This window comes from Furipterus horrens, unplaced genomic scaffold, assembly GCF_987537825.1.
Source record: "Furipterus horrens unplaced genomic scaffold, mFurHor1.1.pri manual_scaffold_2, whole genome shotgun sequence".
Lineage (NCBI taxonomy): Eukaryota > Metazoa > Chordata > Mammalia > Chiroptera > Furipteridae > Furipterus > Furipterus horrens.
Genome location: NW_028327172.1, coordinates 103,151,314 through 103,169,272, shown reverse-complemented (window position 1 = coordinate 103,169,272; position 17,959 = coordinate 103,151,314). Strand labels below are relative to the sequence as shown.

Genomic DNA, 17,959 nt, shown 5'->3' with positions numbered 1-17,959 from the left:
AGGCTCAGAGAGTTTAGGTGACTGGTCATTGTTGTGCATGCTGAGATTCCTATCTTCATCTATCTGGCCCTCAGTTTTCTATGATTTTCATTTCACTATGCTGCTTCCTAAAGAGTTTTTTATTTGGTTAAGAAAATAATCAAGTGTGGGAAAAGCTAAAAGAGATATATGCAAATTGGAAGCAAAGATGATAACTAGCTGCATTGAGATCCTAGGAACCTTCATAGGGGAGCTGACATTTGATCTGTCCCTAAAAACAATATCGTTGGAGTGTATCAGATTGAAGGAAGGCAGTCGAGATGGACACAGCAATAGGAGGTGGAAAGTTCCAGAGGCACGGAATGGCATGGCAGGTGAAGGGGAAGTGGGAAAGAATGAGAATGCAACCACAGGTCAGAGTCATACACACTGTGTGAAGGGCATTATCCTGGGGGGGGGGGGGGTGGGAGCCATCATCTAATGTGGTTAGCAAGGCCGAGTGTGGTCACAGGGCAGCTGGCAAAAGATGAGAGTGGAGGAAAGATACTGGAACAAAAGCAGGTAGGTAAGAAGCTTTTATGGAAAGATGAGAAACTGAGCAAAGATGGGTGGAATAGATGGTATTTAGTGAGAGAATTTAAAGGTGAGAAAGAGAGCAGAGAAAATAAGAATGATCACTTATGGAGTCCTTTCTGTATACTAGGTGCTGTGCTCAGCCTTAACATAAGCTGCCTCCCTAGACTACATAACAAGTCTATGAGAGAAGTGTTTTCATTATCCCCATTCTACAAAGGAAAGAAGTGATGCCTGGAATAGTCAGTAACAGCCAGCAAATTATAGAAAATGTGAAGCAGGCAGTTTGACCGCATACACTTTCTTTTTCACTATTACATCAGATAGCTCCTGGATGAGTCCAAGGTTTTGTTAACCAAGACAGGGACTGGGGAAAGATATAGAGAGAGCTACGTCATTTTGAGTTCGAATTTTTTATAGGATGTCCAAGTGGGAGTATCTGGTTAGAGTTTGGAGGATGGAAAAAAGGGAGCTAAAGATAAAAAGACATTGCTATATAGATAATTATCAACACCAAACAACCACCATCTACGCTTGATCCTTGAAAGGATGTAAACAGAAGCAGCACAGTGACAAGAATGAATCCTGTCAAGACTACTCTCCCCCTTGGGAAAAAAAAAAAAAACACAAACACACAAATCCCATAAACTCAAGTAGTATTTATTTCCGATTATGCCTTCAGTGACCTTTTATTTTTGTGTGAAAAAAATTTATTTGATTAGCTCCTTAAAAGCATTGCCTTACTAATGTGTAAAGAACTGCTCTCCAAAACTCTAGCTCCTGAGAAACCTGAGCTTCTCTAGAAAATTATCATTACTAATGTTCACAATTTATCAAATTTGGACCTTTAAGCAGTCACATCTTAAAATTATTGTGAATGACTAGGTTTCCAACAGGGAAGAAAATATTGTAAAAATTAGAAGCAAAATTGTTGGTTTGTTTCTTCTGTCTCCTCCTCCTTTGATTCCCCCCTCCCTTCATCACCTCTCTCTTGCTGCAAAATGCCTTTGCCTGCTGATGACAATCCCAGGTGACAAAAGAGCAGTGGACCTGAGTGAGAGGAAAATGCCACTCTGTGGCACACACTCCAACAGGGACACCGGACCACTATTTTGCTGCCGGCATCCCGAAGTGCAGTTATCTGGGGACAGGGAAGAGGTCTGAGTGGAAGGCAGGTGCTCATAAAATAGCATTGCAAGCATTGGAGAGTGCTGTAGCAAGCATTACTTTCCAGCTCCCAAACGGCAGGAAGAATTTCTCATGCAACTGTCAGCAGTTACAGAGATCCAGTCCAGAAGAACAGAGTAATTCAAGGCATGACTGGTTAAATGCTTTTCCTTCCCACTGTTTTCCCCTCTAAGGTTCATCCTGCAGCGATCTGGCAAGGCAGACCAGGGGCTTCAAAAGGGACTTTTTCACAGGATCCAAAATTTCCTGTGTCAAATCATCTCACAAAGAAAACTGAGCAGTATCTAGGGAAGAATGTAAAGAGAATTCTGGTGATTCTACTGCATTTTATAAAATTATTTACATTTATCTTTTTGGTCATGATACAGTCTGTTGGCACAAACAGCGCAGCCACAAAGTATTTTTTGATTTTAATAACTCATCTCATATACATTTATATACTTTTATATATTTGCTTGTCTTCATTTCCTCGGCAAAAAAGGAAATAAAAATATTGATCTATAAAATAAGCTGATGATAACACAATGCCAAAAATAGCTTATGTTAAGTGCAAGGGGTGAAGCTTGAAAGCAAGCTAAATTGCAACGTATTGATTTAACATTTTAAATACAAGACTTGCAATAAAATAATTTTTGAGATATGATTCTCACTTTTAGTTTACTTTTTAAAAACTACTCTATATACACATATCCAGTTGTAACACTCAACAGTAGCATATGGGGCATGATATAACTTTGGTACACATTGCAGATATGGATGGGTAATGTCTGTAAATGATATTCCTTCACTCGTTAGAGCACTGTACAGCCAGGTGACCAGCCACCTGATCCCATGTGATATTCCCCACAGGAACCCCCCGGGTCCTTCCCAGATCCACCAGAGACAGTGGGAGAAAACAGGCTCACTGAATCCATATCGTGTTTCCTCTCTCGCTTGTTCTGGGTTCCACCGTCAGCTCCCCAAACGTGGAGAAAAACTGCTCCATTTCTTTCTGAAGCATGTCATTTCTTTTCTCAGCATCTTCTTTTGCGCGCTCTGCATTTCGCATTTTGATTTCTATCATTGTGAACTTTTTCCTTTCCTGATCCAGTTCATCGTGGAGGCTCATCATTTCTGTTTCCAAAGTCAGGTTTCGCTGCTCTAAGCTACAAAGTGTCAGGGAGGGAATAAAAGAGAAAGCAATTTTATTCACTTGCAATGCCAGAGAGATACAAGTATTTTCTAAACTCTGTGTCTGTAATGCTTAGGAAATTGGAATAAGTCCTGTCAATTCAGTGAAGTTTTTGTTTTTTGTTTTTACTATTTGCTAAGATGCTTTCCTGTTATTTGAACAAGAAGATCCCATGCCTGTCTTAGAAGCACTTAGCTGTCAGTGATAGTGAAAGTTTAAGTAAATGCCAGCCCAGAGGAGCCAGAGAGCCAATATCATATAGCCCAGAATGGCAGAAGCAGGAGGCAGCCAAAACCACAAGGCTTTCTGGATCATTAAATGTAAATTGGCCTTTACTAAAAGAAAGGTAGAAAGCCCAGTAAAGTTGGAAGAAAAGGAAGCAATCATATTTGCTTTCTATTAGAGGAAAAATAATGACAGTGAAAATGTCATTGTTAGATAAAGTCCACTACTAAGAATGACCATCTCTGAGACCCATCTTGTAAAAGCGGCCCCAAAAGCAGATGCTGTAATCACTAAGTTACAAACAGAATTTCTTATTGTTGTTTAAAGAGGAGCATTAAACACTTGTTTATTATAAGATGAATCTTGATAATAGTTGACTTTTTTATTTCTTCTGAGCTAACATCTTCAGGGTATGTTTGAAATTACCAGACCACTGAAATTTGAAAGGCTAATCTGATTATTTTAATAATAATTTTCAAACTTAAAACCTCAATTATATTTCTGTTTTGAAATAAGTCCCATATGTTTATAGTTCAGCCAGATAATAGTAATAAAACAAAATAACACTTTCTTCTTTTGAAAGTAACTAGGATTAAAAAAATTATTCTTCATATTCTATAATCAGTTTAGAAGTTTGTTTTGATTACAGGACCACATTTTTATATAACAACTTGGCAGTGTGCTGGTTGCAACCCAGAATTATTCTACAATATATTCCCTTTTCTTTCTAAAGCTACTTATTTTAGAACTAAAAGCGAAGGCAATCCTTTAAGCCATATTGATCTATGTGGATGTATCAGGTGCTTGTGTGAAACTTTCAGGACTCTAATAGACTGAGGTGAATACAGAAGGGAACCCCTCCCACTGCAAACACAGAATGATGCTGAAAAATACATAAACATTTAAAAATATATATAACCAAGGTTAAAATAAATAAAAGAGCATCTTCAAGAATCATAACCAAGGAAGACACTCCAATTCAGAACAGTACGTGGAAGCACACACAAAGGGTATTGATCCTGAATAGGGGCTAGAGGTGAGAGCTAGTTTTTTTTTTTTTTTTTTTTTTTTTACATGGGGGAGAGAAGGTCTCCAGTGTAAGAGAGAAATAAAGCCACAAAGGGTTCAACTGAGAGCTAATAACATCAACTATGTTTATAAAAAAGGGATGACAAAAACTGCTCATGCGCTCAGTGAAATGTCAGAATTGAATCAGCAGGAGAAAAAAATATCAATCTTAGCAATATATTTTTAGATATGTCTTCTCAGACAAAGGCAACAAAAGCAAAAATAAACACATGAAGCTACACCAAACTTTAAAGCTTTTGTAGAATGAAGGAAGCCATTAACAAGAATAAAAGGCAACCTACTGAATAGAAGGAATGTTTGCGAATGATATATCCAATATGGAGTTAATGTCTAAAATATACAAAAAACTCATACAATTCAACGTGGAACTCATGGACACAGACAATAGTGTGGTGATTGTGGGGTTGGGGCAGAGGTGGAAGAGGGTATAAGGGTAATAAATGGTAATGGGAAAAATACAATAAAAAATAAACTAGTAAAAAAAAACAAGAAAAACATCAGAAAAGCAAACAATCCAATTAAAAAATAGTCAGAGAAGCTGAATCAATACTTCTGTACAGAAGATGTAGAGGTTGTCAATAGACACATTAAAAGATGCTCAATGTCACTAATCATCAGGGAAATGCAAACAAAAACCACAATAAGATAGATACCTCCTCACACCTATAGAATGGTTACTATCAAAAACACAACAAAAAACGATCTAGAGGAAAGGGAACGCTTATGCATTGTTGGTAAGATTATAAATTAGGTGCAGCCACTATGGGAAACAGTATGAAGATTCCTCAAACAATTAAAAATAGAATTACTGTATGGCACAGCATTTCTACTTCTGGTTATTTATTTGAAAAAAAAATTGAAAAGACATATGCATCCTTATGTTCATTGCACCGCTATTTACAATAGCCAAGATATGGAAGCAATGTAGGTGTCCATTGATAAATAAATGGATAAAGAAGATGTGGTACATATATACAATGGAATATGATTCAGCCATAGAAAAGAATGAAATCTTGCCATTTGCAACAACATGGAAGAACCTAGAGAGTATTATTATGTTAAGTGAAATATGTGAGACAGAGAAAGACAAATACCCTATGATTTTACTTACATGTGGAACCTAAAAAACAAAACAACTGAACAAACAAAATGAAACAAGCAAACTCAGACACAGAAAGAAAACTGATGATCTTCTGAGGATAGGCGGGTGGAGGCAGGAGGAAAAGGAAAAGAGGATTAAAAAGTACAAACTCCCAGTTCTAAAATAAGTCACAGGGGTGTAAAGCACAGAGAATATAGTCAATAATATCATAATAACTATGTATTGTGACAAATGGTTACCATACTTATCATGGTGGTCACTTTGTAAGATATAAATGTTGGATCACTGTGTTGTACACCCGAAACTAATATAATATTTTGTTAACTATAATTAAAATTAAATCTTAAAAAAGAAAAAATTAGTAAACTGGAAAACAGTGTAAAAAAATTACCCAGAATGCCTCACAGAAATGAGAAAGATGAAAATTTAATATAATAAAAAGAAGTTAACAGAGATGGAGAATGGATTAAGAAGGTCCAACATACTTTAATAAGGGTTGTAGAAACAGAAATTTGAGAAAATGAGAGAGATGAAATAAACAAAAAGGTGATAGGTACAAATTTTCCAGAATTGAAAAATATATAAGTCCTCAGGTCAAATAAAGGCTGAAAGTTCATGGAAAAGATATAGCAGAAAGTTACTAATTAAAATTAAAATGACATAATAATATTAATATCAGGAAGAACAGACTTTAGGCAAAAGGCATTATTACAATTAAAGATGATCATTAATTGATAAAAGAATCAATTCATCAGAGATATATAAATAATCCTGAACTTTTATTCACCTAGAAGTGTAGCCTCAAATTATTCAATATAAAGTATAACAAAATTATAAGGAGAAATTGATAAATCCATAAAAATTAGGGTAGTTTAAGGTACCTTTGTTAGAAATTATAGATCTATCTCATAAAAATTAGGACAAATGTAAAAGATTTAAACAGCTTGATTAACAGACTTGATCTATTGGTCATATAGAAAATCCCAAACTGATGGAGGCTTAGACTGACATGCTCTGTGTCCCTCCACAACTAAGTAGAAATACAACTACCTCAAAACCAAAGATAACCAGAAATTCCAGAAAAATAAAACTACATGGAAGCCCAATGTATGAAGTTATAAACCAGTGGTGCCTGTCTGGACAGGTAGGAGGGGCAAAATCCGAATCAGGATGGAAAGGTCAGGCTGCGCTGTCCGCAGTAGCAGCGGGGACAGCGGCGGGACTGTGAGGGACGCCAGGGGAGCAATCCTGGCTGCAGTAGAGACCCGGCAGCTCGCAATTCCCATGCTGGGGAAGGCAGACCCCCCATTGCCTTGGACAGTGAGGCCGTGGTGGAAGGAGCCTCCTGGTCTCTCAGCAGAGAGTAACAGCAGGAATCCAGCTTGGACCCCCACCCCAACACAAAGCGCCACAGAGCAGTGAGAAAGGTTGCTGGTGCATGGGGCGCTGCCCCCTACAGCCCGCCCAGGAAACAAAGGTAAACAGAAAACTGACAGGATGAAGCAGACCATGATTGAAATCCCAGTGACGCAGCTCACCAGGCAGTAGATGAAGGACCTAACTGATGAGCAAATAAATCTTTCTGAGGCTCTGTTCAGAGCTATAGTCATAAGGTGGCTTACAGAATTAACAAAAGATTTGGAACAAAATGGGGAAGGAATGAAAGCTAGTCACACTGAAACAAATGAAAACACATATGAGACAAGTGGTGAGGAAATGAAAACAAGAGATCAAAACAACAAATCAGAATATAGGGAAGGGACAAACAGTCAACCAGTGCAGAAAGAGGAAGCAAAAAGGGAGGAACACGAGGAGAGGCTCAGAAACCTCTTGGACAGCTATAAGTGAACGAACATTTGAATTATAGGATTGCCAGAGGGCGAAGAAAAACTAGAAATTGAAAAATTATGTGAAAAAATAATGAAGCAGAATTTCCCTAACTTGGGGAAGGAAATAGACTTACAGGTCCAGGAAGCACAGAGAGTTCCAGAAAAACTGGACCCAGGGAGAACCACATCAAGATACACTATAATCAAATTGTCAAAAATTGAAGATAAAGAGAGAATCTTAAAAGCAGCAAGAGAGAGAAAAGAATTATGTACAAAGGGGTCCCAATTAGACTATCAGCTGATTTCTCAAAGGAGACCCTGCAGGCAAGAAGGGACTGGCAAGGAATATTCAAAGTAATGAAAAGCAAAAACCTACAGCCATAAATATTCTATCCAGCAAAACTGTCATTCAGAATAGAAGGGCAGAGAACGTGCTTCCAGGACAAAGTAAAACTATTATTATACAAGATGTTAAAGGTACTGGTTTAGAAGAAGAAAGATCAAAATTATGAACATTAAAATGAAAACTGCATCACAACAACCAACAATGAAAGCTAGGGAACCAAAACAAAGGCAAACTAAATAGGCAACGAGAGTGCAAAAAGAACTATAGGTATGGGGAACATACTGGGGGGGAGGTCAGCAGGGAGGGGGAAGGGGGAAAGGGAGGGAGATGGTATAGGAATTAAGAAGCATAGTAGGAGGGAATGGAGTAGACAGGAAGAGGTTGAGAAGAACTATATGCACAACCAATGGACATGGACTAAAAGGAGGGGACAACTGGAGGGAGGGGGATCACTGGGTGGAGGGGAGCAGAGGGAAAAGAAATTGGGACAACTGTAACAGTATAATCAATAAAACATATTAAAAAAAAAAAAAAGAAAGCCCAGTAATAGGTATTAGGTTAAATAAAAGATAGTCTAGTTGTGTAGTGAAATATATAGATATTAGAAGTGATAAATGTAGAAGAATATTTAGGGAATGGAAATATATTCCCAATATATTAGGTGACAAAAGCAAGTTACAAAACACCATCATCCATTTTTGTAATAACAAAAATGTGTATGCTTAAAATGGACAGAAAATATATAAAACAAAATGTTAACAGTGTGATTACTGGTGATTTTTCTTCATGCTCTTTTGTATTTTTACAATAAATAACTATTTGTTTTGAAACTTAAAAAAAAAAAAGAAAAATCCCAAACCAATAATAAAAGATAGTTTTTACAAGGTCAAATAATTAATATAAAAAATAAATTGATCTGACTACAATACAATAAAAGAAAAAATTTATAGGTAGGAAGAACACTAAACTCACATGTTTAAAAACTAAAAAATAAATCAATGATTGACAAAATAAAATATTATCTATTTTATCTATCATCTGTTGAACTATGTGTATATGTATGCATTATGTATGTATGTACGTACATATCATTTATCTAACCTCAACACTTGTGAGTGGAGTTAAGAAGAACTTGAAAGAGAAATGTCTAACTCTAAACAAGAATTTCTGTGGCCTGGGCATGGGGCAGCGCCTCTGCCCTCCTTTACTGTGAACAACTCTCTTTGCCTGTAATGTGGTTAAGAATGCTATAGTGAAAGGACCCAGTGAGATGACACTCTATTGAAAAGTTATATTTTATCAAAGTCTCTGAAATGCACCATAGACTGAGAACATAAATGTACTACCAACATTTTCATAAATGAACATGTCAATCTGCAGCCATTCAGAATAACTTATTTCCTATTCTAATGCAAGTTTCAACTGCTATCTCTCATTTTTCAGTGCTAAGTGCTAATTTATCATCATACACTGGCAGCAATTGAGAGTTCTTGGAGCCAGTGGCCCTAAAAACAATATTCAGACACCATTTTTCTTATTTTAATTTACTGTTACTTGGCATTGTATGGAAAAATTCAAACCAAGTTTCCATTCAGTGAAGTTTACAAAATCTACTTTTTAGCAGATTTTCCAATCTAACATATAAATAGCTCTTGAAAATATGTATCATTTGGCCTGATAATTAATAAGTGGATGGGAAACTGTAAAATAAAGTCAACTTTATATATAGAAAAGAAATCACGTGGGGTTTGGAGTCATAGAAGCAGTGAAGCAGGACAAAGATTGATGTTAACAAATGATGAGGGTCTTAGAACCCCCACGCAGGAAGAGGTCCACACAGCACACAGTGCGAGCCTGGGCCAGACCACTGCAGGGGCTCCCTCACGCTGCCCTGAGCCCCAGGCCTTCTCCTGCCTTGGGAGGTCAGTGTTCTTTCCCCTACACTCCGCTGAAAGGAGAACATATAAACAATAAGTTTTGTCATTTCTGTGACCTCAGTGAAATGTGGGTGTGGTGACTTTTAGGTTTCCAATACAAGATTATGTCTGTGAGTCCTGGGCCCCAGTCTCTGAATCCTTGCCTCTCCTGTCCATAGTCAGGTACACGGTGAACACAAGACACTTGGCCAGCGCCCCTCGCCTTGCCTGGATGCTTTCCTGGAGAAGTTGCTAAGCAAACTTCTTCCTACCTTGGCCATCTTGTAAGAAGACAGAAACTGACATAAATTAGGTTTTAACACAGCTGTTTCCTTATAAATCATAGTTTTCCCCTCCCATTTAGGCTACAATTTTTCTTGTCCATACGAATACACTCCATGTCATCACCTTTCTCAAAATATTTCATGGATTCCAATCTCAGAGCAAAAGCCAAAGACTTACTCTGACCTCCATGACCCTGTCACCTGTTCCCTGTTATGTCCCTGAGCTCCTGGCCCAGCCCATCTCATGGCATTTCCACTTGCTCCTCTGCCAGGTATCTGCACAGCTTCCCTTCTAACCTGCCATAAGGCCCTACACTCCGAAATACCCCTCACCAACACTCCTGACCCCTCTTCCCTGCTTGGTCTTGTACTTAGTATAGGACCTATTTTACTTATTCATCTGTCTTCTCTGGCACAGAGGAATCACATTCCAGGAGGGCTGTGTTTTCTGAATCCTCTGGGCCTGGAACCGAGCTTGGCAGATAGCAGACACTTTCTCCCAGCACTCAACAATTGAAAGAATAATAATTAAAAAATGGCCTGTTTATTTCTACAACTTTTCTTATCTCATTTCATCTTTTTCCTGTCAGTGAAAACAGGCTACTTATGCTCCATTCATCCCATCACAGCTCCTCTCATCAGCTTCTTCTAGAAGAAATCCACAGAGCATTATTGGGCACCTCTTCTGTGCCAGGGACAGTGCTCAATGATTTTTACATGCTTTTGAGAGATACTACTCATATCTGAAATTTTCACATTAAGAAACCAAGGCTCACAGAGAAAAAGTGAACTTTCCCGAAGTCTCACAGCTTACAAAAGGTAAAACTAGGACTTGGATATAGGATCTCTGGCTCTGGAACTGGCTTGTTTAAGTCTCTGCATGAACCGGCCTCACAGCAGGAGGCTCTCTGGCAGTAATGAGTTCCAGACTTTCCTCACCTCTTTATCTTGGACTCATACTCTATCTTCTGTTTGGTCATTTCCTGCTTCAGGCTGGACACCAAACTGTGCAGTGCACTGTGGTTGCTGGTGCTGTTGCCCACGAATGTCTCACTATTGTCACTGCTGCTGGTGGCGCGACTACTGCGACCTCCCACACTCCTCCGGTCACTTTTGTTTTCATAGTCCCCAGGGTGGGAAAGATCGTCTTGAGGGGGCCCATCCAAAACAGGGTCCTCGAAGTTCCCACCGTAAAAGTCTTGCTCTGGGCAGGTGGTGGTAGAGGAGCGACAGGAGTTGGAGTTCTCAGGGAGGGAGATTTCACAGGAGGAAGTGGACCAGGTGGCACTGTCAACACTCTGTTTGTCATCAAGGTTCACCATGGAGAACTGTTGATGGACATTATCATAGGTGGAGAGCCTGTTGTTCTGGCTGGCCTCTCCTGCTTGCTCTTTCTGCTTGTTATCTCTCAGGGTCACATAGCCATTGGGCAGCCAGGTCATGCTGCGGCCATTCATGGGGTTCCCAAGTGAGTCGGTGTTTAAAATGCCCATTCGAACGGTTCCATTCTGTACACTGTGGGTGCCCATTTTGGTACCAGACCCCTTCAGTGAAGAGGTCCTTCTTGCCAGTAAACTCCCATTGGGAGTAGTCTGGGCTTTCTCAAGACCTTCAGCATTACTGCTGCTGAAAGACCCATTGGTGACAATCCCACTGCCCTTATTGAAGGCAGGATTCTTTTTGACCATGAGGGGAGGGCTCCTAGAGACATCCAGTTTATGAACACTGTTCCTTGGGCTGTTAGTTTTGCTGCCTGACACAGCTGTGGGGGATCCATTATCTATGCTGCTTCTTTGGGGAGACTCAGGCTTCTCCCAAGAGCACCGCCTAACAGGACTGTCCTTGGTATTATTGTTCTCCTTATTCTGGAGCTGACCCATGGTGGTTTTCTTCTGAATTTCATTGTTGTTGTTGCTCACTCCATCTTGGGGCTTGCTTTGCAGTTCTGCATCTTTGGGGAAAAGGTGATCGTGTTTGCTAATCATCACTGACATCAATTGCTGGACCACCACAGTGCCTGGAATTGCATAGAAAACAAAGTCGTGTGAGTTGAAAATAATTTTGAGTTACTTCTCATTTTGTAAGTGACTCTTAAGGGACCACATTCAGGTAAACATTCAACATTATTAATAATGCTAAACTATATTCTTAATGATAATAACAGCAATAAAAGCTAAAATTTCTTGAGAATTTACTATGTGATATGACTTACTAAGCACTTTCCTTTCATTAGTTTACTTGGATTTTAAAATAAATCTATATAGGTAGTTACTATCATTGTATTATAAAGTTTAAGTAAGTTGACTAAGGTTACCACAAAATCCTGCGATATAGTGAAAAATCTGTGATAATTAAAAATAATAGTTTTTAAAATCCCACGATACAGTGAGGCAGTGATAAGTGACCTGTGATATGAAGAGGGAATACTATGCAGCAGAAAGAAAAAAGGAACTCCTGCCATTTGTGACAACATGGATGGAACTAGGGAGAATTATGCTTAGTGAAATAAGCCAGGCAAAGAAAGAAAAATACCATATGATATCACCTGATATAGGAGACTAATGAACAACACAAAAATATGAACAAAATTGAACAAGGAACAGAGTAACAGTTATCAGGGAGGGGGGAGGAGAAGGGGGGTAAGTAGAGGAAGGGTTTAGTAAAGGAACATGTATAAATAACCCATGGACATGGACAACAGGGTGGGGATTGACTGTGGGAGAAGGGGTGGTCTGGGTGGGGGTTAGCAATGAGGGGAAAATGTGGGGCAATTGTAATAGACAAACAATAAAAATAAAATTAAAAAAAAAAGAAATACTGTCAAGTAATAATTCTATATCCAGCAAACCCATGCTTCAAAAATGAGGAAGAAATATAGACATTTCTAGATAAACATAAAAAGAGAGAGGGAGGGAGGGAGGGAGAGGGAGAGAGAGAGAGGGTTTGTCACTAGTAAATCTGTTCTGTAAGAAACACTGAACTCCATACTTCAGGGCATTTTAAAGAAAGAAGACCTTCAAGAAAGAAAATAATTCCTTTACACAGATGAAAATATTATGGTTCCCATTTGATCCTCATATCTTTACTATGCACTATAAAGTATGCATTAGAAATCAAAACAAGTTTCAGACAGTAATATCAACTCAGACAAAATGGATAGAAAAGTTGACCTATTATTGAAAACACTAATTTATTTTAAAATTAATGGGTTTATCAGGTTAATGGCGTATTAGTTGAAATCTCAAAATGTATTTTTCCATATTCCTCACTGACTTACAATATGGGCTCCAATCCCTTAAAACTGGCTGACACCATTAACTAGGCCTCTAAACTAGTTTAGCCCTAATTTCTCTAAGAATCTTTTTAAGTATTAATTTTATTCATTTACCCACAGTGAGGCAGTATAGGCTAATGCATTCATCAATCATCTTTACTTTGGTTTGAACTGTATTCATTTGGGGTCGTCGGCAGCCGTCCGTCTCGAGAGACGATGGTGTAGCTTCTTAAGAGTCTATCTGCACCGCCGAGAATGGCTGTGCAGTCCAACTCGGGAGTGACATGGTATCTGTCTCCTCCCGTGTTGAATCGACATCTTGCGATGACGCTGAAGCTACAGAGCCTGGGCAGGGTAATATGGAGGGTCTGCTGTTGCCCATGCAGCAGACCCCCCCTCTCTTCGCAGCTGAAGGGTCCAAGGGAAAGACGGAGTCGATACAGCTTGGGTTCAGGTGCGCCGCAGGAGTTGCCGGTGTTGACTACAACGTCAAACCGCCTTAGGGACTCCGGCTCCGGATTTTCTGTCGGGGTTTACTCCCTTAGCCTTTCCCCTGAAGAGGTATGCCGCAAGGCAGCGGAGGTTTTTTGGAGTCAGAGTTTTCCTTCTCTGATGTACCCTGACTGGAAGATCGAACCAGCGACACTTAGCTCGCAGGCCGACGCTCAATCCACTGAGCTAAACCAGCCAGGGCTCATTTGGGGTATTAATTTAGATATATCATGTTGATAAAAGCTTGAGTCATCTCTGAAAAATACATATAGGGAAACAATTTAAATTTTAGTTAGTATATGTGGTTTCTACACAAAATAATTAAAAATGAGATTTGGTGAGGAAAATGAGACAAGAGCTTTTGACAATGCAGATTTCTATGGAAACAGCTGCTAACTGAGTGGTTCTCGAGTATAAGCCTGACCTGGGTAAGGTCACTCTTTAGCTCAAAGAAACACCTATGCAAGATTTTACTCTGAATATAATTCACATCAAATTTTGAATAGGAAAAATGTGTTATATCTATCTATATCCTGCATACATCTTCTGTGAGGATTCAAAACTTATATTTAAAATAAGAATCTCCCATGTGCCAGGTATGATACTAGGTCAATGTTGCTTAAACATTAATATTTATACAAATTACCTGAAGATTCTGTCAAAATGTAGGTATTGGGTAGGGCACAAGATTTTACATTTCTAACCAGCCCCTAGACAACAGCAGCAATAACGGAATAGTAGCGCTGGCAGCATCTGGAAGCTTCAAAATTTCAGGGCCCACTGGAGGGCTTCTGAGTCAGAATTGGCATTTTAATAATGTTCCCATGGTGATTTTGTGTTAAGAGTTTGAGAAACACTGTGTTACATGGAAAGGTTTCACATATATCTTCTAAATTAAGTTTTTGAAAAGACTGTGAGGTAGGACTTAAGATTTTTCACATGAGAAAACTGAGGTTCAGAGAGATTAAGCTTTTGCTCAGGGCCACACAGACCATGTGACCAAGGTGAAATCTGATGCTTCATTTTCTTATTCCAAATTATGTTCTTGTCCTACTGTATTTTAGCTGTTGAATTTAAACTGTGATGTTGTTCTAAATAAGAAACTAAATACAAGACAAACATCTGCTCAAGAAAAAATACTGAATAAAATTAATGGTATTATATAGACATCTTTCCTCTTTGAGTCATCTCTGAATTGGTCATCCTATTTTCAATGCATGTAGCAGTGGATCTGATTAAAAGATTTTGGTATTATTAACATGTCTTCAACACTGTCACCATTACGTACTGTGTTTGAAGACATGTCTACTTAAATCTATTTTACTATTTGCCTTTAAGACAGACACACTTTCAAATGCTAGCTGCCTTTATTATATATGACTCTGCCTAATACTTTGGGAAAATGGAGCTTTTTCCCATCATTGAAATAGTAACACTTGAAGAATCATTGCTTCCCATCATAGCTGAGAACTGTGGGGGGAATTTAATTACTTGAAAAGTGACACCCCCAAGGTCTCCATGATGAGTCTGTGAATAACACTGCCAAAATGTACCTGCCACAATTAAGAGTGAGTGTCAGTAACCTAGAGATTTAAAAATCTCTTCTATCTTGGGAGGCTTTGCCCTTATCTAGCATCCAGAATAATGAATGGCAATAGTTTCTTGTAAAGGAACTTTCTTTCCATTTTTACAGCCATTTGGGACAGATTAGCTTGGTAGTTATGATGAAATATGTGTCATTATATGCACTTTACCCTGGCTGGTTTGGCTCAGTGGATTGAGCGTCGGCCTGCGAGCTAAGTGTCGCTGGTTCGATCTTCCAGTCAGGGCACATCAGAGAAGGAAAACTCTGACTCCAAAAAACCTCCGCTGCCTTGCGGCATACCTCTTCAGGGGAAAGGCTAAGGGAGTAAACCCCGACAGAAAATCCGGAGCCGGAGTCCCTAAGGCGGTTTGACGTTGTAGTCAACACCGGCAACTCCTGCGGCGCACCTGAAGCCAAGCTGTATGGACTCCATCTTTCCCTTGGACCCTTCAGCTGCGAAGAGAGGGGGGGTCTGCTGCATGGGCAACAGCAGACCCTCCATATCACCCTGCCCAGGCTCTGTAGCTTCAGCTTCACTGGAGAGGACACTCCAGCGTCATCACAAGATGTCGATTCAACACGGGAGGAGACAGATACCGTGTCACTCCCGAGTTGGACTGCACAGCCATTCTCGGCGGTGCAGATAGACTCTTAAGAAGCTACACCATCGTCTCTCGAGACGGACGGCTGCCGCCGCCGCCGAGTATATATTTAGCATATATACAGCAGTCTATGAAATAAAGTTTCAAGTTTTCTTTTCTACAGAGAATAACCTTTACATGTCATTTTGCACTTGTGCAGGTATCTGTAAGATGCATAGTGATTTCTGACAAAAGACAGTGCTGGAAGCACCACATTATCATTAGAGAGCTAACTCCCTTGTGCCCCTTTGTAGCTAATCTCTTACTCCCACCTCCCCCCTATGGCCACTGCTGATCTGCTTTTGGTCACTAAGTCTTTCCTTTTCTAAAATTTCATGTAAATTATATAGCATGAGGTCTTTCGTGTCTAGGCATATTTACTTGGCATAATATTTTTTTATCTTTGTCCATGTTGTTGCATGTATTGGTAGTTCATTCTTTTCATTGCAGAGTAGTGTTCAGCTCTATGGATGTACCATGGAATTGAGACCTTTCATGATCCAAACAAGTTAAGAGAACAACATTCCCCCTACTTAACAAATAAACAAACAAATAATTTGTCTATTTGTGTACCTACTACTTGCACATATTGTCACTGTACTTGGAGAAAATTACTTCTCTTATTGGGCATCAGGTTTGTTAGGGAGAAAAAGAGTCCAAAGACTCCTATTGAAATGGTGCTCTTCAGGGCCCTAGGAAACTCAGAGCTCAGGGTTCTGCTTCTTTCCACATCAGCTTTGTTTTCTTCTGTTGACAATACTGGCAGGGGGCAGAGGAAAGGGGTAGACTATGTAATTTTTAAAGGATGTCTTCTAAAACAGAAACAATAAGACTTAAAACAAAAAGAAATAAAATCCACTGACTGCTAAAAAGATGGTATTGAATACTATGGCAGCAGAGTTTTGAAACTCCCCACATAAAAATAAAACAACTAGTCAGCAAATCCCTACTTGTGGACAATGTTTACAACAAAACTCGGTGACAAGGCATCCTATCAAAACACTCCCCCAAAATTGCAGAGACAAATCTCCATTGTTACAAGATATACATGGTATTGATGTCTGTGTGGGAAAATGTAGGAGGAAGCAATAATGGGCCACAAAATAGAAAATCCCCAAAGTATAGGTATTCAATGCAAAGAGCTAATTTAAGAACAGCAGAAGAAACTGGGAGGGAATGTGCCTAACCCAACAGAAGCAATCTGTTGGCAAGTCTGAAGAAATTAGACTCATCTAGTCCCTGTGAATTCTCAGAGCTCCCTTTCAAAGAAATCTTCACATGCAGGGGAAACTTGGGAATGAAGTCAAAATCAAGCAGCACTAGGACAAAAGGGATAAAAGAAATGGAAGGTTAATTAAAACCAAGGATTGTAACTAAGCCAGTACATTTTAGAAAGCAAGCTGCCATATATTGTAGTACTATGTGAAAAACAGAAGACTTGGCCTGTGAAGCAAAGAAGCCAAGCTGAACGTTGAATAGATGTTTTACATGTGCCTGGCTTATGATAACTTGCACTTGAAGAATTCACTGAGTTATACAGATCCACCAACTATTGATATCTTTAATTCTAAAATATCAAAGACATTTAATTATGTTCAAATCAACCCAATCCCACCAGAAAAGTTAAATATTTAGAGGCTATCAAGTTCAAGGTGTTAAAGATTTTTACTTAAAAGTTCAAGTTTTGAATGACAATAAAATTGTTTTAATAAATGAAAAACAAATGCTCAAGTTTTATCAATGGCAACAGATTCTGCCAGTGTTTACCTTAAAGCAAAAGGCCAACTTAGTTCATTTTTGAGAACCTGTCTGCCAAATACTCATCTGAATAACTGTAGTTTGTCCATTGTTCTTTCAAGTAAACATGAAGCACCATGAAAAAAGCAGTTTGTAAAGCTTTCAACTCAAATAATCACATTAAAGCATTTCCTTGAGCCAATTATTGTATTACTTTATAAACAGCATGTGGAAGAAGTGTTTTATACATAGAGCTAATCTCTCCACCATACTGTTAAAAAGAAGTGTTCTCAACGGTGGGGATTTAGTACAGTTAATATTTTCTACTGTCCAACAAAACCATTCTTTAGTAAAATTGGCACCTTTTCTGTTGCCAGTGCATGGCAGTGAGAAATGTGATGGTGCTAGGGGAGTTTTGTACTGCTACCTGGATTCATATTAAGGTGCCAGTTTTTTTTCTTTTTAACCCATCATTTCTTTTGTACCATCAGTGGAAAGGACAAAAACCATCTCAGTATAATATTTTAG

General features: G+C 38.9%; 1 protein-coding gene across 5 annotated transcripts in view; it reads right to left on the bottom strand.

Annotated features, from left to right (window-relative positions):
* Positions 1-1,163: 1,163 nt before the first annotated feature.
* ARHGAP24 (Rho GTPase activating protein 24) overlaps positions 1,164-17,959 on the bottom strand; it is a 638,162-nt gene continuing 621,366 nt past the window's right edge. For all 5 annotated transcript variants that reach the window (XM_090266255.1, XM_090266256.1, XM_090266259.1 and 2 more), the window contains 2 exons: positions 10,642-11,719; positions 1,164-2,885 (listed from right to left, as the gene is read on the bottom strand). In XM_090266255.1, coding sequence (XP_090122381.1) covers positions 2,642-2,885; positions 10,642-11,719 — 1,322 coding nt within the window. In that variant the 3' untranslated portion in view covers positions 1,164-2,641. The remainder of the gene's footprint in view (positions 2,886-10,641; positions 11,720-17,959) is intronic.